The sequence below is a fragment of the Lates calcarifer genome, linkage group LG13 (assembly GCF_001640805.2).
Source record: "Lates calcarifer isolate ASB-BC8 linkage group LG13, TLL_Latcal_v3, whole genome shotgun sequence".
Lineage (NCBI taxonomy): Eukaryota > Metazoa > Chordata > Actinopteri > Centropomidae > Lates > Lates calcarifer.
The window spans coordinates 7,142,322-7,167,864 of NC_066845.1; the positions used below are offsets into that span (position 1 = coordinate 7,142,322).

Sequence of the window (25,543 nt, forward strand, 5' to 3'; positions counted from 1 at the left end):
TTTTGCTCTGCCCAGTAAATAATTGTGTCCTTGTGTGATGTCTTTGCATCTAGTGGCAGCAGGTTTCTGCATTTAAGCTGCATATATCTATGTATAGTGCTTTCATTTTCAATGATTTTAGTATTGGCTGAGCTTATTTGACTTTTTGTTGTGTGATACTTTGATGCTATTTACATTTAGAATATAATTACTCATGACTGAGTACTGAGATTGTCCATCACAAGGTAATGTAAAAAAAAAAAGTCCCTGTTGTGGCTTCTTGGTAAACAAAGACGACAACAGAAAACATAGAGTATTATGAGTGTTAATTTGATTTTGGAGCATATTTCTCCCTCGGCTGTTCCTGTTGACTCACTGCAGTGAAGATAATATTGTAAATTGATTCCTGTCCATTCACATAATTATTTTACTGTTGTTCTGGTGTCATTGGAAGCACAGCATGGCTTGTATCACACAATATTGCATTCACATTTTCTTCACTTACCCCTCATTTCTCTGATTATTAGACAAATGCTTTTTGCTTAAAAGCAATAGGTTAGTGTGACAGCTTGCCTTAGTTTTCACACCATCATAACATCTAATCTCACTGAGCTTTTTGGTTTATGCTCCTGCTTGACTGCCAAATGTAAGCTTATACATGTACTGTATGTATTAATGGTAATCTGAGTTATAACATAGGTTAACAGTTATCAGCTGTATTAGTGAAGTGTTTCAACCAGCTGCTGATAAAGCTCACTCATCTCACTTGATAGTATATTTACTACAGTGTTTGAAGGTGCTTTATTGGAGAATGACTACATGGTGGTGAGTGCCTGACACATAATAATAGATTCCACATATGTCCAGCTCTGTATCTGATGTGTTTTTGAGGAAACATTTATCATTGTCACTCCCTAATCTCTGCTGTGTAAAGTGTGAGAGTGATGTGGTTAAAGCCTTTAGATACTGAATGTCATCTTTGTTTGTATTGTGTACTGGTATAATAAATCACTCCCATGAGATTGATTGAATAAAATAGTATAGTAAATTTACCATCACAATGTTTTGCACAGTCCTTCCTTTCGAGTGAAGATGAGATGAGAATCACACTGTAATCTTGTTACAGTGCAATAATACAGTCCCAATAATAGTTCATCATCAACTTACACATATCTGCATGGATCATCACATTCTTATCCTCCTCATAATCCCATTTATTTGTTATTTATCCATTCACAGATATGAGATGGGACTTCACATAGATACACAAAATGTTCCCCTGAAATGAAAAGTAATTATGTCAACATGGATCCTTGTGTGGAGTAAATGGGCACATTGTGTTTGGCGATTTGCCCTTATTCCTGGTTTCATTTGTTTCCTTGCTCAAACTTGATAAATGCTTTACTGTATTAAAACGTCACTTTCTGTTTTGCCTTCTCACTCCTACTCACTGTTTATGTCACCACAGCGGATGGGAGAGTATTGTGAAGCCATTTAAGGATGCTTGCTCACAAGCCTCAGGCTAAATTAATCTCATATCTCATAACATGTTGATCTGTAGCATAAAGATGGGTGTGCACTCGGCTCCATCTCATAAATCAGTCACACAAATGTCCAAGTTATACAGTTGCAGGGCTTTGAACAATGAGTCGTACCGCATATAATTTAATGGATACGCTAGGCACATTATTTTGCTGAATGCATACATGAACTGTGTGCTTTGCTACATGCAGAGGTCAGCTGTCATGGAGTTAGTGAAGTTTCTACTGAAATGAGCTTTTGTGAATTCTAGTGCAACACCACTGACTTGTTGACAAAACCTAGAGCGAAATAATGTTTGTTTTTACATTATAATGCGCCGATTCCATAGTTTAAATAATCCAGGGGAATCACGAGTTTGTGATAAATCTGTTGTCTGCCATTTTACTTTGAGTCTAAATCATCAAGACTACACTGGCTATCTTGCTCAGCCCTAATTAGTGGGAAATGTTTTTTCTGGATGAACTAGTTGGGTAAGCATATCTGCAGGAAAATATTTGGTTTTATGGTTGTCTGTTATTACGTAGTCAAGATGCCAACATTTCTCTGTGGTTTGGTGCTGCTTCAAACTGGCAGATCTGCTCATCGCAGGGGTTCAGTGGAGAAATCAGCCCTGCCCTCTCTGTATATCTGCCACTGGAAATGTTTTTATAAAAATAAGATTACAGATATGTAATCAGCTTTCTGGCTCTCCTCTTATAATCCAAGGCCAAATTAAGCCTGAGAGGGTGGGCTGTCTTTACGTAACATGACGAGGATTTGGAAACAACCAAATCACCTCATAGCAGCAGAGTTGTGGCAGTCTTTTTCCTCAGCTGATTGGTTTGTCTGCTTTACTTACCTTAACCCAGTGTAATATTCACATAACCTGCCCAGAGGAGGGAGCTCCTCCACTGGCAAAAATATTCACTATACAAACCATCGTTTCTGGGCACCATATATTTCAGGATAGGTCAGCTCATTTTAACCGCCTGTTTTTGCATTTGTGGTAAAATACAATTATGTGGAGTCATGTTTGCATGGGATTTTTATATGATCTGTTGCTCAAACTCAGGCTGGAGAGCAGGCTTTGTTTTTAGCATTGTGATTATGTGAGAGTCTCTAAGGACAGAAAAAAAACCTCACTAAGATACTATTCTGCCCTCACTATGCATGTAGATAAATAACTGTATACTTTTACACCAGTCACTGCACATAGTACAAGACTAGCTAAAAGTAAGATGAATTTAGCAGTTAACTGATTGTCAGATGGATAGTATAAAGTGTATCCTTCAGTATTTAAGGTATATATGTGATATTTTGTAAAAATCTGGGCACTCTGCAGTGCTGTGTGAGCATTCACATGGAAAAAATTCAGCCTGTTAAAATATTGTGGGAGAGAAAAGGTGTAACACTGATAGAGCAGACACATTTATAGGAACTGAAGGTATTGTGCTCAGGGAAAAAACAAGTGGGTTCTGGGTGAAAATGTTCTAACGTGCTGGGACGCAGTGTCAGGGTTTTTTTTTTGTTTTTTTTTGCTGTGTGTGTATACATGTAGCAATCTCTGATAGTAGCCGTAAGCAGCAACACATCTTTTGCTTGGCTTACTATATGAAGGCATTGCTCTGTGGTCATTAAAATCATGTTCAGTAACTTAAGTTTCAGTTTGATTTACAGTTTATTAAATTTATTAAATATTTTTATTAAATATGCTTGAAACATAAATGATGCCAGCCCCCAACATAAATGCATCTTTCTTATCTTTGGTTTGCTAACTGTGTTAACCCGTACCCATGCAAACATATGGGAGGGGACTGGCAAGGCACCAAGCATTAAATATGCTACCAGTCATTCTGTAACTAGCTGGGTCATTAGACGGGAAGAAAGCACTGGGACTGGGTTCGTGACCTTGACATTAAGCAGCATTGCAGTGTTCAGTCAGTCATCAGTGTCCATATTGAATCACATCTGATGGGAGAGATGCAGGATGAGATTCGGCTCACCACTGCGTGCCTGCTGTTCTCTGCTGGGCTGTATGGATAGGAATGACTCATCCCCAACTCTGCAGGGCCTACTACTGCCTTGGGTCAGTGATGTCATTAGACTGTAGTAGGCCATGTTTATAAGAGAAATGGGATTGTAGACAATGCCTTGTGTGTGTTTAAGAGGGATGGAAAAAAAGGCTCTCATCACATTTAAGAATTAAAAGAGAAACATCCTAGAAATGCCTCAAATTGTACAATTTTATATCAGCAGAACAGGAACTGGTGGATGTACAGTATAGTACCAGCTGCTTTGTAAATAATATATATGTAAATTTAGATTTAAAAAAACAGCAACTTTTTAATCATAGTGGTGGATATAAAATGTATTAGGAGTGAAAACTGAATGTAAGACATACAGGCAACAATAGCTCTCTGGGGGCCTCTGCTGGCAGTTTAAAGCAGAGCAGCACATTGTTTCATGAATCTACAGTATACCTTAATAGTAACTGTGGGAGTCTTTAAAATGTAGTTGGACTTACATTTTTCTGATGTTGTCATTGTTGTTGCTGAATGTTCATCTGGTATGTTTGCGCACAACATACCAGTGTGGGTTGTAGCTGCTGTTGACTGTGTCACCAAGTAGTAATTTACTGCAGGCTTTTCACAACCCTTTCTTTGGCTTAATTGGTCCACAGTGAGCTATAAACTGGTGCTGACTCAGAGACTTCCTTAATTTTCAGTCAGCAATAAGAGGAAGAAGTAGTGCAGAATACAGTTTTAAAGGCCACAGACAACAGTCTCTTTCCTCCAGTGATCTTTTAAATTGGCTCTTAAAACATTGCAGTAAAATAAGATGTTTATTCTTACTTCATAGACCTCAGTTTATGTCCATGACTAATTGAACAACAGCAGAGTGATCTTTTCCTTTGGCCACAACATTGGCATATTTACCTTATAAATTTTTGGCCAGTGTTTTAGCAAACAGCTCCAATATGGAGCACCATTCTTCTGAAGTTGTGTTTGTGTCCACTTGGCCAATGTAAAGTCCAAATAATATATATTCATAATTTATCTCTTTAGGTGCTAAATGTGTCCTAGTATTCACCCTATAGTCACTAACTTTGTCTGTCAGCTGTTTGTGTTGTGGAGGTTGTATACAGTGAGTTTATCTTGGCATTTTTGCTACCTACTGTGACTGAAAGCGAGGTTGATGAGAGTGGTGACTGAACCAAACAGTAACAACATAGACTACAAAATCAAAACAGTGAGCTCAAAGACATTATTTAGAGAGGTATTCATTGATATGAAAGATAAGTGAGAGTTTGTAAAATGGGATACTCATACATTTTTCAAAGACCAGAAAATCAGAATGACCTCTCATAACACTTACTCAAAGAAATCTGACATTTTCTTTAAACATTTAAGAAGTCATGAATATCATAGTTTCAAGGGGAAAGAAAGGTGTACTTGAGTTAGTTAGTATAGTACTTCCATTAAGCTGAAAAACTTACAAGGTCCCAGTTTAAAAAATAATGTTTAATGTCAAGGTAGGAGAGTCGTAGATATCCTGACTGGCAGGAGTTATACTCCAAAAATACCAGACCATACACTTCCCATCATTCGACCAATGTCTTGCATTAGATCCTCCCTGCCTGGTGAATGTCTTTCAAACTCAAACTTTGGAAAGTTCCCTCTAGAATAAATGGCTATTATCCAACTGGAGGAGTAGTATTCCCCATGATTAGTAAACTGAATTTAATGTGTAAAATACTGTTGGTGGAATGACTCTTTGATAGGAGTGATTTAATGAGAAAGGTTCGTGCTTCATTAATTGTGATAAATTACTTCTAGGATGTGGTGGCAGCAAGAGATATAATTTAAAAGCTTGAAGGACTTGGTAACCCTCAGTGTCACAAACTGCATGACCCAGAGCATCTTTTCTTAGTAGCTGGAAGAGTTGGTCATCAGTGAAAACAGACATTTGAAAACAACAATAACAACAACAACAACAAAAAAAAAAGGAAAATTTCTACCTGATGTGGACCTATATATAATGCATAATGTTTTTCTCTGTTGCAGTTGCTGTTCCTGATGCATTTTTTCATAAAATCCCACCAGGTGCAGCAGAGGGTTTGAGTATAATTGAATGCACAATAGACCCATATGCAGTCAAACTCACCAGACAGTCCTTATTTATATTTTATAAAAAAAAATCTGTTTTATTTTTATCTCATAGGTTCCTTTATTTAATTCTTTTTTCCAAATATTTACCAATAGCAGCTAGAAAAAGATGTTAGCGGTTCTAAAACTGAGTTTCAGGAGCCCCAAGAAGTGCTTAAGGCAAAATTAGAGTCTCAGTGAAAAATAATAGGGAGATAATCCATCTTTAAGTTGCAAGTGATCCAATAAATTGTCTTCACTATTGATGCGCAATTGAATATCAAACTGTTTTCAAAATACTCCCACATCTGATGACCCCAATTTCACAGCACAAAAAGCAAACAAAAAAATGTGTGAGTCATACTCGGGTCTGCCAGACAATAGGTGGAATATAAGACAATTATTTTCACTGAGCTTGAGGTGTGAGAGCTAATTTACATTTCAAGTAAATGTTATTGTATTTTCATTCCTGGTCCACTTGCTGTGAAATTGTTTCGAGCTGCTACAAAGGGCTCATCACTGTCAACAAAGTGCTATGGAAATGAAATGGAAGGAAATTGAGCTGTTTTGCCAGATATGGCTTTATAAAAGCTGCTTTCATATGTCCATACTTAAGAGTGAATTGGAGCTCCTACAGCCACTGCATATGATCAAATGTATAGTTTTGAAGTATAGAATAAGGACTGTCATAATCCCTGTATCTGTGCCAAGTGACAGCACACATCTATCATTTGCAGGTTGTGTTTCAAGGACATGTGTTTGCACACATATGTTGGCATACCTTTGAGTTTGAGTGTGTGTCAAACCAGTGGTTTGATGGTAGCTGATTTATGTGATGAATGGATTGAGGGATTGCTGTGACAGTTAATGGTAGTCCTCAGTGTAAAGGACAGGACAAGGTCAGCCAAACAAAGGCAGCAGCTGTTGAAGATCTGATACACAGCAATGTTTCTCCAATATGACATAAAGTTGAGACTCATCTTTCTATTTTTACTATCATGTCTAGTAAGCGTGGCACCACTTGGAGGAGCCACTGCTATGTTTCAGCTCAGCCAGTGGGCGGGCAGACTGCTGCCTTCTGCTCAACAGTGAGGCTTCTTTTCTAATTATTTATACCTCCCTACAAGAGCCCATCTTCAAAAGCAGAGATCTCAAAGCTGCAATCAGTAACCAAAATACAATTGCTAAATCAATAGGATAATAATTTGCTCTGCCTTCTTTAGATAAGTGAAAGAACTCCACGAGGTGGAAAAATCCACTTCAGTCAAAGGCTGAGAAATGAGACTGATTGGATGGTTCGTGGGGAGCTTTTAGTGAGCATCAAACAAGTGTCACTGCTTATCTAACTGTGAAAACACTGTCATGTACTGTGTAATGGGTTGTAATTTATTTTAATTTGAAGAATCTTAGATGGAGCTTTGGTTTGAGTGATTTGTTTACTGATTGATTCATTTTAGTATTTACCATCTAAGCTTGTATATTACTGTCAGTGATGTATAATCTTCCAGTGGCTTTTCTCCAAAATATCAGCTTGACAAATTGAACAAAATGCACACTTGATTAATATGGTCTATGCAGATCAGCCTACAAAGAGAATAAAAGTGACTGGCTATTTCAACAAAGCCACAGCGCCTGCTCATCTCAGCTGATTGAATGGCTACAATAAAAGGCTGAGATACTTTTGAGTGATTATTCAATAAGCAGCTGTGGGAGCTCAACAAGAGAAAAGAGACGTTTCACATGGCAGCTGAAATTTAGAGTACATTAGACAGCCATGACCTTCTACTGCTGGGTTAGGAGAAACCATAGCTCAGCTCATTTTTGCTCACTCGCCTAATGTGATCATACAGGACAAACTCTCATCGCTCTCCTAAAGATGGCAGGAAGTTAATTGAAAAAGCCAACAGAGGATGTATCAAAAAGACAGGGGAAGAAATAGCATCTGCAGAGGGCAGTTTTCATATCTGGATCCCTCTGCTGGGGGATCTGTAGGTCTAACTGTACCTCACGTAACTAACGCTTGAACCTAGACAGAAATCAACCCCCTGTCGTTACACAGTAGGTGGCACACGCTCCGACACACTGATCCATCACACTCACTGAGGCACATGAACAAATAAGAGCTTCCTGTCTGCAAAACCAAAAAGATAAGACCTGTTTGCTTTAGTCCACGAATACTGGCGTTCCCTGACTGGCAGGTCTTGCAAGAGAAAGAGAAGTGTCTTATCTGGTGACTGGTTATTGAGTCTAAACATTGATCACTGTGGTGGTGAAGATTTAGAAAGCTCAAACAGTCATTGGCGGCGGTTTTAATTGAGAATTTGCATGCCAAAATACTTCTATCCTCTTAGTTAAGCTTTCAGGAGCATGTATAACAAGGTGAATAATAATGGCTGGCTGAGATGAAGAGTGTGATGTTGTTTATCCATCTATTTCACCCTCCATGTTCTTTGTATCTGAGCCATGTCTCCTGCTGATCCAGTTTTTGCTAAATTAGCCTTGTGCTTTCAAGGCTAAAATCCTTCACATTATTTTGGAGAATCATTATTTGTGAGAGATGGGGAGAGATGGAAAGAGAGAGGGAGTTTATTTCAGTCATTTAAATGGCTCTTTCTGTATAATTCATGCCATGATAAACCTTTTAGCAGACTTAGAGCTACCAAGAATAATTTACAGAGTTAATCGTGACACCATGAATTTTTATAAGTGGCCTGTAATGACAATGTGTTGTACACTGAGACACAAAGTTCTTGACAGATGCAAAATGTCAACTGCAATGCTGTGTTTAGAAAAGTTTGTCATTTTTCTCTGCATTGTCAGTCTGTGCCGAGTGCTACACAGAACCAGAGAAGAGCGGCATCGACTGATAAACAGCTGTTTACTGTCTCAAACCTGCAGTCCACCCAATTCTAAATAATTGACTGGGTTTTCCAGACAGGCAATGGAACAATAGAAGTGCACCTGTGTAGGATGTGTCAAGTACAATATAGCCAGCAAGGTTTTGCAGACAGCATAATCATAAGGAGCTGGACTATTATTATTCACACTTAATGACTGCAGAGGGATAGTAAATGTGAGAAGCCAAGAAAATGTGCACTGTTGCTATGTTAAGAGATTTTGGTGGCTGTGTTGAGACAAATCCAGACCCTGTAACTGTGGAAAAGCATGATGGTTCATAGCAGTTAACACTTGCAGAAACTGCTGAATATGAGCATAGGTCAAGGCTGTGGTTTGCCCCGAGGTTATCTTGTGCTCTGTGTGCATGATTATCTGCCTTGTTTGCCTTATGCCATAAAAACTTTCTTATAGCTTTTTCAGATTACACTCCTGCCAATCCTTACTGTGGTTTACTCCTAGTATAGTCTACAATTTCACATTGTCCTGCTGTGATTATTTGGTACACCCTAAGCCTGAATGGCACTGCTCTCAACAGCTAAAATGAACAAAACTAAAGGTGTAAATACTTTGGAATTACAATGAACTGCTGTAGATGTGATTGGTGTGAAAGAAAAAATGCCGTAGATCGTCCCTATTGGATGCCACTTTGATAAACAGCCAGGGGGAGACAGAACAACATATAACTGTGCTAAAAAAAAGACACACAACAACAAATGCAGATATAATTTATTGTACCAATGTCTAATATGTGTATATTATGTGTGCATGTGCATGTTTGATGCAGTGCATATGTTCTGGCCTCTGTACAGAGTTATGCACATGGTGCTCTTTAGTATGATATATTTTTCATGATGAAAGGCAGTTTATTTATCCCAAAGGCAACATCATGCAAAGCCAGTGCACCATGTCATAACAAATCCTTCTCCTCTCCTCTCCTCTCTCCTCTCCTCTTTTCTCCTCTCTCCTCTGCTCTCTCCTCTTTCCTCTTCTCTATCCTCTCCTCTCCTCTCCTCAGAGCCCAATCGATGGAGACTGTCCGACCAGCTCTGTCTGTTTTTCTGTCTGTGGTAATTACCTGGCCATCCTGTCACTCCACATCTATTTAGTGAGGATGGGCCTGAGCTAAAGGACTGGAGTGGGGGATAATGTGTGACCTGTTTGGTTGATTTCTAATTCAAAGTACATCCAGTGTTGCTGATGAGTCCTGGTAGACAGGGGTAGAGTGGAGCTGGAGATGTTTCTAAGCTCACAGACCATGGAATTGATGGCTTATGTAGTAAATGGCAAGTGACATGCAGGTATATCTGTTGTTTTGCATGGGATTGGCTGATAAAAATTCTGTTTTTGCCTGTCTAATACCAATGGAACACAGACAATTGTAAAGGAAGTCACTGTTGTAGGGATATTCAGGGGCTGCACACCCACATTTACACACAATGTAATAGAAATACACAGAGAGGACAGGGAGAGTTTTTATAAAGAAGGGCAGAACTAAATGAGGATTCCTGAATTGTCTGCTTACTTTCTTGATACTTCTCGCAGGGTGATAACAACAAGAGAAACTTAGACGTGGCAGGAATGCTAAAACAGAAATAGACTATCTGTATATGCTCCAATCAAACTGCACCAGAATTTGATTATTTACTTCTTTGAAGTTCTACAGGATTTTCCACATGTGTCACAACGCTTTACATTCTGTGAATGGTTATGGACACCCAGTTCAGCACAATTGGTCTTGCCTAATTGTGTGTGTGTTTGTGTGTGTGTGTGTGTGTGTGTTTGAGAGAGAGAGAGAGAGAGAGACAAAGTCAAAGAGAGAGGCAGGTGTAGGCTCTGGGTTATTAGGCCAGATAAACAGAGCAGGATTGTGTAACTCTGGCTGATAATTCACTGACCTTTACCTTTTACACTCTAATGCATTCTAATAGGCCAGAGGATCCCAGCATGGCTCCTTTTGACCAACGTACACCCGCACACACACACACACACACACACACACACACACACAGGTACACGTGCACACATGAGTACCTGGTTGTCTAGGAGATCAAAGCTTTCATACTCACAGACCCCTGGGAGGTTGTATAAACTTACCTCAGCTTGTTGAGATAGTGCCGTCTCACTTGAAAATAATCAACAACAAATTTCAAAAACTCTGCACACTGCTCCATATGAATTCTTCACAGATTTGCACAGTCTGTGTATGTGTTTGTTTTTCATTTAATCTACTAAATTTTACATGAAGTAACCTAAAGTTATGTTTTAAAAAGTCCAGCAGAACTTTTGGCTATTTAAAGTTTAAATGACCAGGCTGGGAATTAGTTGGAATGGGTTCCTGCTTCACAACAGTTTTTCTTGTATTTTATTTGCTAGATGTTTTTCTTATTAACTCTGTGTGACTAAGCCCTGTCTGTTTTCAGAGGTGGCACACACCATGCAAAAGAATGACCGGTCCGGGGACGACAGCCAGCGGGACAGTGTAAGTTGAAAACAACCTTTTTATTGCATTCTTTTATATTTTATATTTTTTCATCTGCATCCTTTTATTTCTCATCTTTTAACAATTTTATGTCTAGATAGTCTTCTGTTTCCTTCCTCATATGGCAGAGCCATTCCTATGCTTCTATTGTACACCATTACACCATACACATAATGATGTACATGTAAAAAATCACTTGTGTGGTTCAACCAACAGACCAAAGCCCAAAGATATTCTATCACATTAGAGAAACCAGAAAAAGGAAATCTTCACAGTTGAGGAGGTGGAACTTGTGAATTCTTAAACATTTAATCAATAATCAAAATAGGTGCTGATTAATATTACGTCAACAGACAAAATGAATAGTCAGCTAATCATTTCAGCTCTACATGACACAATAAATAACATAACTAACTATACGTCTCAGGTCTTTGCCATGATTGCTTCTCAGCATGAAATAATGGACAAACATACTTGACAACCAACAATTTGAATTATTTCATTGTTTATTTAGATGCCCCCTTAGATGGAGTAACCAATACAGTCGCCTGTACTATGTATAGCATTATTTTATACTGACTGACACAGAAGTTCAGAACTAGTATTTTCATTACACTCTGTATCTCCTTCATCACCCATCCCCCACTGCAGCTACACTACCATCAGTATCAAACCGACTGTATCTGGGCTCTCACGATGGAATTACGTGCAAGCTGTCTGTCAGCCACTGCTGTCCATGTGGACTTAATAGGCAGGTTACTGGAAATCCTGACAAACAACTAGTGAGGTCAGAGCTGTGGTGATCAACTAGAGATGGAGCTTGGATAGAGCAGCAGCAGACACTGTCAGGCTTATCCTCTTGTGCATGAATAAGATATTCAATCATACTTTACGGATGTTGACCTTGAGTTGAAGTTCAAACGCAGGGCCAGAGCGCAAGTCTTTCAAATGAGCTGACATCAGAGAGAAAGTACATTGAGTATGCAGATGGTGCATTTCCCTTGAAAAGAGTCTAGTGGGAATATTAGCCAAAATATAAATGACAGATTCAAAGAGAGAGAGAAAAAAAAATCTATTTTCATTCCTGCTGTAAGTTTGTCACATTCCACAGTGAATCATAGTGAAGGATGAGACAGAAATGTCAAAATGGCCATTACAGCCTGGTGCTGACGTTCCCACACATTTCCACTCTTGTTTTGGTGTGTATAGAAACCATACTATTATCCGTGCTGTAGCTCCATGGGATGTAAATGTACTGCATAGATGTTTCTGTATTAAACAGTACACTGTAAGCTGTCACCCATAGAAAAACATCCAAAGACACAATTGCTTGCAAGATTGGCTGCTCTAACTGATGCATAACATTGCATTAAAACAAAAAGCATGCAGTCGCACTGGCACATTATTAAAAAGAGCTGCATAAATATAAATGGTTGTTAAAAAACTAAAAGCGACAGCGGCAAATGACCTTTAAAATGGTATAAAACCACTACTAATGGAACAAAACTGATTGATGATTCACATTTTATGTCTCTGAGGAGGCAATGAATTCTAAAATTACACTGTACATTACTAAAAACATGACCTGTGGAAAAATGATTGAATTTTTAATTTTTTTTCTCCCTTCGTTAGCAAAGACTCTGAAGCAAGTGCTGTGACTGAATGTCCTTATGAAAATGTAAGATATTAGATTTGTAACCAAGTAGCAGTAATAGATTTGGTCAGGTGTGCAAGAGTTCATGTCAGACGTGCCTGTGATTAATGTCTTCATCAATTAAGAGAGAGTGAAGAGAGCAGGGCAAGGGGCTTGGGAAGAGAGGCAAGTGGTAGGAGAGAAATAGGTGGGACATCAGGAGAGGACAGGTAATTAGAGAGAAGAGGTGTGAGGTGAGGTTAAGACAAGAAGTGAATGTGAAAAACAAACTGAGAGCAGCAGAGATGCTCCCTCATCATCCTGAGGGGCATATTGAGGTAGAGCAGGGACACAGGCTGCGCTGATGAATACGTTTCGCAAGGCTCTCGGGGGCTGTCCAATCAGGCAGCGCCATTGATGAATAGTCATGAGTCACCTTATCAGCATCACCATGGTTACGCAGATGTGACTGTGGCCCTGTGAATGTGATGAGGGAATAGAAATGGGCCAAACGCCGCTCCGTCTCCTTCCCGCGCACATCTTGATCACCAATTAGAGCCCGGCAGGGGAGCATCCAGGCCATGTGTTCGGGCCCCTCCGGCCTCAAGGATAAGGAGAGCAGGGTTTTGAGTGAGGTGAATGGACAACAGGAAAAGGTGAGGGATTTAATGCGTAGGAAGAGTGCATAGAGGGGAGGAGGAGGAGGAGGAAGAGGTGGGTTTAGATTTGGTTTGAATTATTCGATGTCTTAAAATCATATTAATTACCAGTGAAGCCAGTTGACACACCGCAAATACAGGTGATGGCTGGCAGGATGGGGAGACGGGAAGTGGATGACAGGATATTAAATGAAAAGAGCTGGGAAATTAGATTGAACAAGATCAGAGGAGGGGAACATCATAAGAGAAGTGGAAAAGTGACTGAAGGATGAGCAGGACATAAGACAGCTGCTGAAGATGAAATAAAGAAAATGGACATGGGATAATAGAATAAAGGGCTGGGACAACATGTAATGATTTATGCAATTCCCAACCCTCTTTCGCAGACACCTTACAAAAAGCAGCAACACTCTGAGGTGCAGTTTTGTGAGATGATCAATTCCCAAAAAGCCACCGCTCTAGCTCTTAACACTTGTTGGAATCCCCTTCAGGATTCAAGAGACCCATTAAAGATAGGTACCACTTATCTAAAACAATAATGGCAAGCAATATTTTTTAATATCCCAGCTCAGGGAGGCGGTGCTCTTTATCTGTCCTCTTAATCCACTTTCCACTAATTTTTCTTAATTTTTTCTCAAACGAACATTTTACTGCATCATACACAGCAGAGGTCATTGTTACGATAAACCTGATACAATAATAGCAGTCTTCTTATCACTGATTTGCCAGGCCGAGTTCAAACAATGTTAATTGTTTTTGAGCCACTGCTTATCTACCTGTTTATTTATTTATGAGAGAGTGGAGCAATCTCCTGCATATTTGAAACATGTAATTAGATTAGCAGGCAGCTCCATACAATGGTACATACTCAGGCACTCAGGGAAATTATATGTATTTTTCCCCTCAAAGCCTGCCAAAACTCAATTGGTGCAAATTTGTTTTATCTCTCTGGTCCTTGTGTAGTTGTCAGGGTCTGCCAACCTGCTCTGTTGTCTGTGCAGAGCCTGCACTTAAAGACAGCCATGTGCACAATCATCCATGCACATAGGCAGAGAAGCAGACAGGCTTGATATTTATTTATTCTCCTACACCTTGTGTAAAGAAACATTATCACCCGCTCACCATTCTCATTTCACAGCCTGTTGACTGCGTTTAAAGTGTGATTAATCTTGCATAAGGTGTTTGGCAGAGCGCTCGGCACGGATGTGGAGTTGATGCATGAAGAGTGGTGTGTGAACTCTGCCCGGGAAGGTCGACATGGAGGATTCATGGAGTAATGAATCTGCCAGCCTGTTAGTGTCAGAGTTTACCCAGATGCAATTCAGTGATACCTTTTCTTCTCACTTTCTTACAAAAAAATCCAGGCACTAATGCTTTATCTTTAGAGATTTATTGTGTGTGGATACAAAATATCACAAGTGGGTTCCACTCTCTATATTACAGTACATTGACCCTGACCCTTTGCACAGATGAGGAAAATACAGAAAATGTTTTAAATAACTTCAACCTATCATCCTCCTATCAGTGTTATCTAGCATTTCTTCCTGCAACAGCTGTAAAAAATTTTCCCCTCCCTGTAGGTTTGGTATTTCATCTCATTTCGTTGTGCACAGTGCATCACAGAGCCATGCCTGGAGCCGTAGAAGACTCTAGGTCTTGTCTCTGCCACACATTTCTTCCCTTGCCCCTGGCTACTGGTGGGGGGCTTTTTGAAACAAATTGATTCATCTCCCTCACCTCCAATGTGACACTTCAGTACACCACTGCTACTTCTTTATCACCTGTCCTGCTAGTTTTCTTGCACTTAATCTTTCCTCATGTCTCATTTTTCTCACTTTTGTTGCTGAGATGAATAGGAAGCAAGAGGATTTGTGGTGTTATAGTGTCCTCTGCATTTGTTTTGCCTTTATAACCTTCTATATCCCTCTTTCATACTGTGAAATTGGACACTTTTAGCAACCTTGTTAGAAGCATATATATTTATCTGATGGATGCTATGTCACATCAGAATGAAAATAAACATGGTTATTCAAATCGTGCAGCCCTAGGGGTCATGTAAATATGAATGGAAATGTAAGACAGTGTTACTTGAGATAGAAAAAGGGGAAAAAATCTCATGGCTTCATGTATGCCATGAATGTCTAAGAATAGAAAGGCAATTTGCATATAACAATAGCAGCACACACCTTGCAGAGGCAAGGAAGTGTTTGACAGCAGGAATTTTGAACTATTACTGCCACATTTGATGGGGCTGTGTGCACAGTCTGTGTTTCACACAGTAAATGTGTGATGAAACTGAGGTTTTCTGATGATTGATGGAGAATCTAGACCTGTAGAGAACCAATATAGGTCTAAACAATTTACCACCACTTTCAGTAAAAACCTCTTTGTCATGTGTAGTGTGCAATAAAAAAATAAACCAGACATCACCTCACTGCATTATCATCTTTTTGCTTTTCCACATGTAATACTGTAAATCCACAGAAATCCTAAGATGTTAAATAGGCGTTAAAGGGTAACTTAGCACGTGTTCATGTCACTGTTTCACAATGTCAGTTACAAGCCCAATAGCTGCTCTCCTATGCTTTATTTATTCAGTATATAGTACTGTCTGTCTCCAATGCAAAGCACTGTTCCCATGCATGAATACTACCCATAATATTTACCTATGTCTGTGGAATTATTCATAATGTGGATCTACAACAAAAGGAGTGAAACGGTATCTTTATTCCCAGTCCCAACCCACCACCCTTCTTTTCTTCATCCTTTGACCCTGATACCATGTGAAATCTGCCGTGAAGCTGTGAGCACTGTGTACTGTAGGAGATGAACTGAGTTAATTTTTATTACCCCACAGGATGCCATGTTTTACAGCTACGTGAACTACCAGATCAAGCAATAAAAACACACACCCTGGTTGTAAATACCAGTAACTCTCACCATGGAGTGACAGATACACCTGTGTTGTTGCAGCAACCCTTTAACGAAAACAGCATGTGCAAAGCAAACCCGTGACTGTCGTTTGGGTTTGTGGAGTAACATGAGTCATGGATATCATATTTTGCTAAATAAATCAGGTGGCCTTCTCTTCAGCACAAATGCTATCCAGACAGAGGAGGGCAAGGAGACAGAAAAGGAAGCTATCAATAAAGATAGATAAAACCTCCTTCTCTGGGTTTTGTTTCAAATGTAGTGTCGACTTCCAGAAAGCCATGAGCTGCATATATACTGGCAGATAAATGGGAAGACTAAATAGTTTTTTCAACCAGGTGATTTACTGCAACTCCTCCAATAGCAATCTTTCTTTTTCATCTCCTCTCTCACCCCCCCACCCCCCTCTCTCTTCCTCACTTTGTCTGTGTTAACTTCTTTCCCAGTCACCTCTCCTGTTGCTCCTGGGCTGTACCCAGAATCCATTTAAGATTCATTCTCTGATAAAAATCAATGACTAAATTCAGAGTGAAGAGATGAATGATGGCACTGATGATGAAGGGTTGCACATACTGAATATAGCACAGGTTGCCCCTGGCTTGAAGTGAAGATGGTGCATTCCTACATTTTAATCTAACCCTCCAAGTATTTCATGATCATAGCCGTTTTGTTAAGTAGCTTATAGCAAAACAACTCTCTGAGTTTGATCCTTAAGTGTTGGTGTGGGGCTATGTCCTGATCCAAGATCAACATACCTGCTTTCTGGAAAATCTAATCAGCATTGATCAGATTCAGTCTCTCTAGTCTTGATTTGTAAAAAGATGTAATATACATTAATATAATGTCATCAGAAACTGAAATGATGATAACATTTTTTTCTCAGAGAGAAAGTAAGGTAATGCTTGTAGCTTGCCTCAGGTAATGCTCTGACACTCTCAGCAGATGGTGTCAACAGGATAAGCTGCGGAAAGATAAAGAAAGATGCATTACAGAGGAGAGCTCTTCCAGATGTCAGGTCTTGTACTGCATACTTATGATTTCACACCATTATTTTCCTATGCAATTATTTCTATATGAGCATAATTCTAAAGCAAAAAGAACTGACAGGGCTGAGGTTTTGTTCAGATGCTGTTTCCACCATGAACTTGTACAAAAATTTGAAAGGCCAAGCAACACCCAGCCAATGTTTGGTGCCATCTTAATCTCTCAAAAGGTCAACAGAATAAAAGGTGCTAATGAAAAATTCAGTTTATGAAAAAGGGATGGCTTCCTGTGTGCCAACAGAATGGTCTAATTGATATGAATTAATTTATAGATCACGCGGGAGGGAGGGAGTAACATTAAAAACCTTTAATAGCAGGCCCCCATGTGTTACAGTTTGATCCCCAGTGATTTAGCTTGAAAATGGAGATGGATGGTAAACAGAGATGTCTGTTTGATGAGCAGCAGCAGCACCATTAGAAGGATGGAACAGTGAAAAGGCTTAATCACAAAGTCAGAGGAGAGGACAAGAAGAAGACTGAATTACGATGAGGGAAATGTATGAAAATGAAAGATGTGGGCACCTCTTAGTCCTTACATGAATAAATGAGATCTGCATGTGGGAAAAATACCTGAATGGAGCCAATATTGAAACCCCTGCATATCTAAGAAGCCTCACATCAGAGTCTTCATCAAAGGCTTTAGCCCCCAGGGGTGGTGAATACTTTTTTGTGAAATAAATTCCAATTCACATACATTTTTAACAATTTCTATTATAAAAGCACAAATCAAAGGAGGGTGTGTGTTATTTTTTCTTGTGTGCTGGTTGGCCCTCAAAACTGCTAAATACCTGTTTTACAATGGGTGCAGAGATGTCAGTTGGTAATTCTTACTGATGTGCTGTCATGATCAAAGTATTCCCATGCTGTTTCAACAAACTTTTTTCCTACACTTTATTCTACCTCTTTGTCCACACAGTAACTTCTCTCCTCATGGCTTTTCTCTCAGGGCCATGCAAACACATGTAAGCTGAGGGCTCAAGTCAGAGCAGGACCCATTTTGCATTGATTTTTGGACTCCCTCAGCCACCAAAACCACATTAAATGCCCACAGAAACCACATCTTTCCAAAATAAATGAAGTACTTCTTCACTATGACATAAAAAGAGGTTATCACTATGTCTCAAGGCTGATTTATAGAGCTGAAGTGTTACTTTATCTACACTATAAACAATTTTAAACCTCTGAAGAAAGACTGTTTAGATATAGGGATTTTTTTATGACCCTCTGCCCAGATTTAACCACTTTACCATTCACTGACAGTATACTACTTTGTATCTATGTTTCCCTCCTAGTTTGCCATCCTAAATTAACAGTTCGCTAAACCCGTTGTACAAACAGCAGTTGTTCAGTCATAACTTGGCAACCGTAACTGTAACTAGGCACCACTGGCATGCCAAACTTTGAATTTTGCCATTTGGTTGGGGCTCTAGTAAGATAGATACTTTGTATTGAAAGAGTTTGGATGGTCATGTATTTTTCAATCATTTCTCCAAAAACAAAAATACAAAAGCGTAACTTTAATGCAGGGGGTTAATATAGTGTTTTTCCTGCTCTAGTAAGCTGCAAACTATAGCATTCCTCTCTAACTAGCTCTCTACCTAGAATAGTCACCAAGCATTATTTCCAGCTATTTTGTAGGGTTGCATTGGAGTCTTGTTCAGGACTGGAACATCCACTGTGTTGGAACTGGTATTGGATGCTACAGTGTGAAGGGCTAACGATAGTGTTGGTTGTTGGGCAGGTTTATTCTATGGGCAGTTACTCCAGCAGGAGCTGGCTAACATGCTCAAAGCCTTTTCTCCTGTAAATGTGAAACATACTATTTGAAAAAACAACAAACAATAAAGCATATATCTATCTATCTGGACAGCTAGCTAGTAGTAGCTACAGAAAATTGAATCAATTGTAAACTGCGTACTTGCTATGCGAGGGTTAGAAGTTTGGCCAGCAAAACAACAGTAACTAAGAGGCAGGGTTTAGCAAATAGTGAATTATGAGAAATTTTAGTTTCAGTTTGTTTTGATAACTAGTGTACAAAATGTTTCTTTAAAAATCACATTATGTTAGTTGTTTATCTGAAGGCTGTCTTCTGATTTTACAAAGTGTGACCCGTGTCCTGCCATGCCCAAACAGTTCAACCTGACCACTGCTAGATTGGCACATGAAGTACACAGAGAGCACAGAAGAGTCACAGCAGACCAATTAACCTTTCACTGATCCCACTTATCATAAAGAGCCACTTCAGGCATTAGGAGAGACAGCACAAGTGAGTGAAAATGAAGGACTGTGTGTATTATCCACAGTGGAAAAATACACACACACACACATGCACATTTGGATGTCCTAACCTTTGTACCCTCTGCAGTCTCTTGTGTCCTACCTCTCACCCACAGTCTTTGACGTGACTAAAATAATTTTCAGCTCCTATCCGTTTAATTTTTTTTGTCTTTGTGGCATCAGTTTATTATTTAAACATTGTAATAATAATACATTTTACTTTCCTTAAAAAGCAAAAAACATCACAGGACACAAACTATCAAACTTTTGAAATGTTATTTTTCTGTAAAGGGGAATTCATTAGTTTTAAAGTCCAAGATGAAGATGAACTTTATTGTGAATGTGCTAGTCATTTCAATTCTACGAACAAATGTATGGACATCAAATCAAGTTTAAAAAAAAAAAAAACAGAAAGAAGAGCAATAATGAATTTAAGTCCATAAATCATTCATAGGGTGATTTGATAAAGCTTAAGTGTATTACATAAAATCAAGTGTAAGTGCAAACATAACAGCAGTGCCCTCTATCACTGTCTAACAAGAAGATCAAACGGCGTCACATAAATTGTTTAGTGGTATCTGAATACACTGTCAGAGCAGTTCAGGGTTAATACTGACTTAACTTCACTGACTCATGATATCCATCATCCATCTGCTTTACCTGAAGCCTGCTGAAAAGTGAGGGTTAATTATGTTGGCTCCCCCGTTTCCCTCTGTAAGCCACCGTCTATAGCAATGAGTTTAATACAGGTAATTATGTAGGAATGAAAGGCTCGATAGCTTCCTGGATGAAGATTGGCATCTTGATGGATGCAGGGGTGGATGGGTAGAGGTAGGTAGTGGTGTTCTGGCTGTGTGACGGAGGGTGAGGCAGAGCAGTCACGACAAGGTGGGAGAGAGGAGACAACCACACACACACACACACACACACACACACACACACACACAGGTCGGAGCTGTGAGAGGTCTAATAGAGATGTATAATGCTGTAAGGGGTAGCATATAGTGCTAACTGCCAGGATAATTCATTTGTTTGCACTTGGAGGGTGAATAGGTGTTTTTATCCAGCAGGCTGCTCCAGGCCATGCATGCACCATTGAACACCACTGCTCAGCACAGTGAATCAATCTGCTGTATGAAAACCTGCAGCACATGATAAAGGCCAAAATAAGAAAAACAGGGACTTTCATTTCAGCTTGCTATTGTTACTAGATTATTATAAATAAGGTTAAATTACTGACTAGGGAAAGTACGTAACCATCCCATCAGACCCTAAGGCCTCCTTAAAAAGCTCCAAGTCCTCTGGATGTCAGGTGATTTAGGTAATTTGATTAACTGCAAACTTAGGCAAATTTTACCATGAAAGTACAAAATCAGCTACTGAGAGTCCTGCAGTATTAACTAATTTTGTGGCCATGAGAAATCCCATGTTTGAAATTGGATTTTAAGAGCTTTATTGTCCACATTTATATTACTCTCACATAGTTCATATTCCTAATAAACTTATGTTTAATTAAATCACCACAAACTAACCCAAAATTAGATTTTGTCCTAGCTTAGGAGGACTGGTTGCACTGGCAACAGGGTACATACACAGTAAAGCTACTGTTTTTTTTTTTTAACCCCTTACAGGTTAACCTGCCTTGATCTTCAGGCAAGCCAGGGCTTTTAAGTGTACTATATCTGTATCTTAGATTCTGTGTGGTGTGTAGAGAAGGGAGGCCCTATAGATCTCCTCATTGAAAAGCCATATAATGTGGGGTTATCACCTGTAACAAGACTATGTGGAATGTAAATGTTAATGGCTGACCCTTACTTAAAGGGAAAGCCTTGTTATTCATGCAGAACAAATGAAAACTCTCAACGGTTTGCGGCAAGATTAATGGCACAGAACCCGCCTCAATTTATCATGCTGTCTTACCAGCTCACTCCATGTGTGTCTGTGCTTGTGTAGTCAAGTGTGTCCTGAATCAAAGATAGTGCTGGAACCACTCAATACGCAAATAACTGATTACCTCTGGGCCGTCCCTCAGGACAGTGTACCAAAGAAATGACACAAAATTGAAACTTCTTCTGTCCACCTCCGTCCAGCAGAATCTTTGGTGTATTTTGTGATCAATATGAGGGGAAAAAAACAAAAGAACAACTACTTCTTGTGTTGGTGGCCAATACAAAGGAAGCAAAATAGCAATTTGCCTACTAAAAATAATGATTTGCATTAAGTAATTTGTTTGGTCTTTCTTAAAATGAGACTGATGTCTGCTAATTGATTTCCAGGTGCAAAAATTGATGAAGTGTGACTATACTGTAGAGACCTGGAATTAAGGCAGTCCTGTTTTTAAAGAAGAGGCTCTGCTTTGCCTTCACTACAGCAGAATCAACTTTTCTGATAACCACTTAATGGTACATTGACCACCTGATGTGTTCCTTCCAGGTTAACGTGCTACTGTAGAATGAGTTTCTCTACTCTCACACTGGTCTCAACTCAGATGTACACAGTCTCAGCTTTCAGATAGCTCTTGCCTCCTGCTGAAATTCTCATCATTTGATTTTTTTCCCTCTTCATTTGACCTGATGTGCTGTGTCATTTTCACTTTGAGCCTTCTTTTTCTCAAGTGAGTGAACCTTTGTTAGGTTCACCAGTGTGCCCATCAGTACTTCTTTTTCATTGTGTCCTTCATGTCCTCTCTTCCATTACTTTGTTGATTTTCATTTGTTTTATCAACACTTACTTATTTTGTAACATTAATTATCACTTGCATTCATAATTTTTCTAACTTTCTTATGTTTTGTGAATCTTGTACTCATCTGAATCTTGAACTCATTCTGGGTCTTACCTGTCTCACCTCTGATGCTTAATATATCCAAGATGTTTAATGCAGAGTTGCATGCAAGATATGAATGAATTCTTATTCATATTGTTTGTGTGCATATAACAGCAGAGCCGAAGTATTTACACATATTTTTTACAGGTTGAATTCAGCGAGGGCTCTCCTCTAACAGACCGTTAGCCTCTTCCACTTCCTGTTTGGAGAAATAGAGGCCATCTCATCAAAAAAAGGTTTAAAAAAAATAATTAAGTTAATTAATTTAATTTAAATTTAAAAATTAAACGCCACTACAAAATTTAGTGAAAACAAAGTGTTTTAAAATGTAACATGTTCCTTATAAAAACATGATTTGTGCATTAGTTCTGACTGAGAATGTGCTAAAAAAAAAAAAGAAAACCACTGGTTCTGCTTTGGGTTTATCAGTGGTACACCAGTAACAGACTGGGTTTTTAAATATGCATTAATATGTGTATGGTATAATGAAAAATAAAGGAAACTGAATCACCTATGTTGTTTGATGTATTCAAGGCCCTCCACCTACACAGGTGTTTTCACTTATTTTCTTGATTAGACCTGTCCTGTGCTGGTGGGAGAGGTTAAACCTCCATATTTCTTACTTAGCTGTTGCTGTACTGTTTAGCTAACTTGTTAGCTAACAGCTGGCTATTTAGACAGTTTTCTGACTCTGAGCAACGTTAGCATTATCTTGGAATCCTATTTCTGACCATTTGACAAATGTAAGTCCAATATTCACTTTTCTTCTTGCAACGTTTGGTATTGAGTCTTGAGAAATATGTATAATTGGGTCTTTAGCTGATAAATGCCTCACTATGTTACTAGCTACTTGCTAACTTTGTGTTTGTGCCCTTTGGTGCTGGGAAGATGATGGAGTGTATTTATCAGAGCTCTGTCATGTCTGTCTGTCTTGGCTGTAAAAGACTTGATAGAGGTGAGGGGATCTACAGACAGAGTTGGTGAAAATTCTTTGCTAGTTCATTAGTGCAAATTACCACCTATTGTTCATGTAAAACATTATTTACTCTGAAATAAACAGTACACTACAATAAGCATGTTTTCTTTAGTGGTTTCTTGGATTACATTTGAGCTCCACTGAAGCAAGCTAGCTGGAAGCAGCATGTTGCCCTTCTGGAAGAACAAGCAACATCCTTAAAGGAATCCAAAGATAAATCTTCCCTATTTTGCATGTGCACTGTGGCTTTCTTCCCTTGTACACAATAATATACAATATACAGTTGCCAGTGTATTAGGGACACAGAGCTAGAACTGATACAGTTTAATACAACAGTTTTGCAATAAATCCTACCGTCATCAAGGTTCTAATCAGGTTTTGATTAAACTGTTTTAGAGAGGTGTTGATTCAGCATGGTCATCTGCATGATGTAGTATGGTGCTGTTGAATTGTATTATGTTATACTGATGGGTGGCTCTATGATTTTGTCCATAGAACCACCAACAAACATTTTGTGTTACCAAACAAACATTGCACAACTTGAATTTGGTTAATAACTGGATTCAGCATTGACCAAAGCCATCTACAGGCCATTTTCCTGTTAAAGCTAGGCTACTACTGTGTCTACAAACTCTCTCTAATGTCTGTCCTCCCTTTCTGACCCCACAACCCAGTGCTTGAAATCCTTCTTTCACCATTGTTGTTTTCCTGCCGTTTCAGTTAGCATCTTCGGTTACATCTCTTTTTTTTGTCTTCTGTGGAGAATCTCTGCATGCTTTCTCATTCAGATTCTGTTCTGGTCCAGCTTTACTTTGAATTCAGAATTCACCTACCTTTCACTCCTCTTCATCCAGGTGTCAGATGATTCATCCGACTCCCCAGAGCCGGGGCCAGTCACCTGTATGGAGCCGTTCCTGGTGCGGAGACTGTCTTGCCGGACAGTCCAATTGCCTCCTTTGGCCTTCAGACAGGCGGAGCAATACTACTGCGATCGCAAGCCGGAGCAAGACACAGTCACAGTTCCACCACGGCCCACTACACTGCCACTACGTACTCCCCCACTCATCGCCATCACCTCCGCTGACACTAGCAGGTAGGACGATGTGAAAGTGTATTCTCACTAGCAAAATGTTTTTCAGTGGAATAGGTAATTAGAGTAGGGGCTGAGTAGAGTGGAGTGGTTTGGCCGATCAATACAGTAGCTGTCTGAAGTGACTGAGGACACATCACACGCTAAGTGCCTGACACCGTGCTTACCGGTTGAAATCGATGTCTTGTTAAACATTTGCTGGTGATTGTGCAGTATCTTAATTCATTAACTACTAACCGTGTAGTTTATATTATTGCAATTGTTTTCCAAAGCATTGCACACATTTTGAGTTGAGTCAGTTGAGTATCAAAATCAATTTAAGGCTGAGGTAACATTTCAGGCTGGTCTATAGTTCTTGGCCAGTCTTAATTTTTCTCTCAGATTAGTCTAAAGAATGTTAGACAGTTTCACAACACATAAAGTCACATAAGAGCCATGCACATGTTTCCTATATGCGTAACAGCAGTAAAATCACATGCATGTCACGTCAGTGGCATCCTGACTGATGATACTGACACAAATGAAGAGTGTCAAAAACCATCAGTGCTGATTGAATGTTATGTATGAATTTTTGTTTGCTAATGAATGATCCTGTAAGAGCAACTGCAAGTCATCAGAAGGGCATTTCTGCTGAACAGAGCTGAGTTGACACAATTGCTCAGTCAGCCATGTTTTTGAGTTTGAAAAAAAGTCTTAATTTACCCAGAATTCATGGCAAATTAATCCACCTTAACATAGCCAAGAACTAGACAGCTTTGCACTATGGATGAATTTAGACGTCTATTTGAAGTTTGACTTTAATACATCTGAGCCATAGTTAAAGTCAATCTGTGAAACTGGCCCCTGAAGACAAACAATAAGCAAACATGGCGGGCAGTAAAAAATGTGGTGGCTGTAAGTCAGGTGGTGAGAGGGTCTGACATTAATCATAATATTGGTAGTCGAGTATGTTTGTATGTAGAGGAAAAAAATGTGAAATGCTTTGAACAAAAATGTCTGCCAAATGAATGTAATATAAAAGGTTATTAATCAACAGTCAGCTCTTATTTTGTAGATGTCGGAGTGTACCTCATGACAACAAAGCCAGC

The 25,543-nt window shown here is 39.2% G+C and overlaps 1 protein-coding gene across 1 annotated transcript in view; it reads left to right on the forward strand.

Moving 5' to 3' along the window:
- pde4d (phosphodiesterase 4D, cAMP-specific) overlaps positions 1-25,543 on the forward strand; it is a 164,232-nt gene that overhangs the window by 5,301 nt on the left and 133,388 nt on the right. Inside the window, 2 exon segments of the mRNA XM_018668561.2 lie at positions 10,964-11,022; positions 24,220-24,458. Of these exon segments, the coding sequence (XP_018524077.2) occupies positions 10,978-11,022; positions 24,220-24,458 (284 nt within the window). The 5' untranslated portion in view covers positions 10,964-10,977.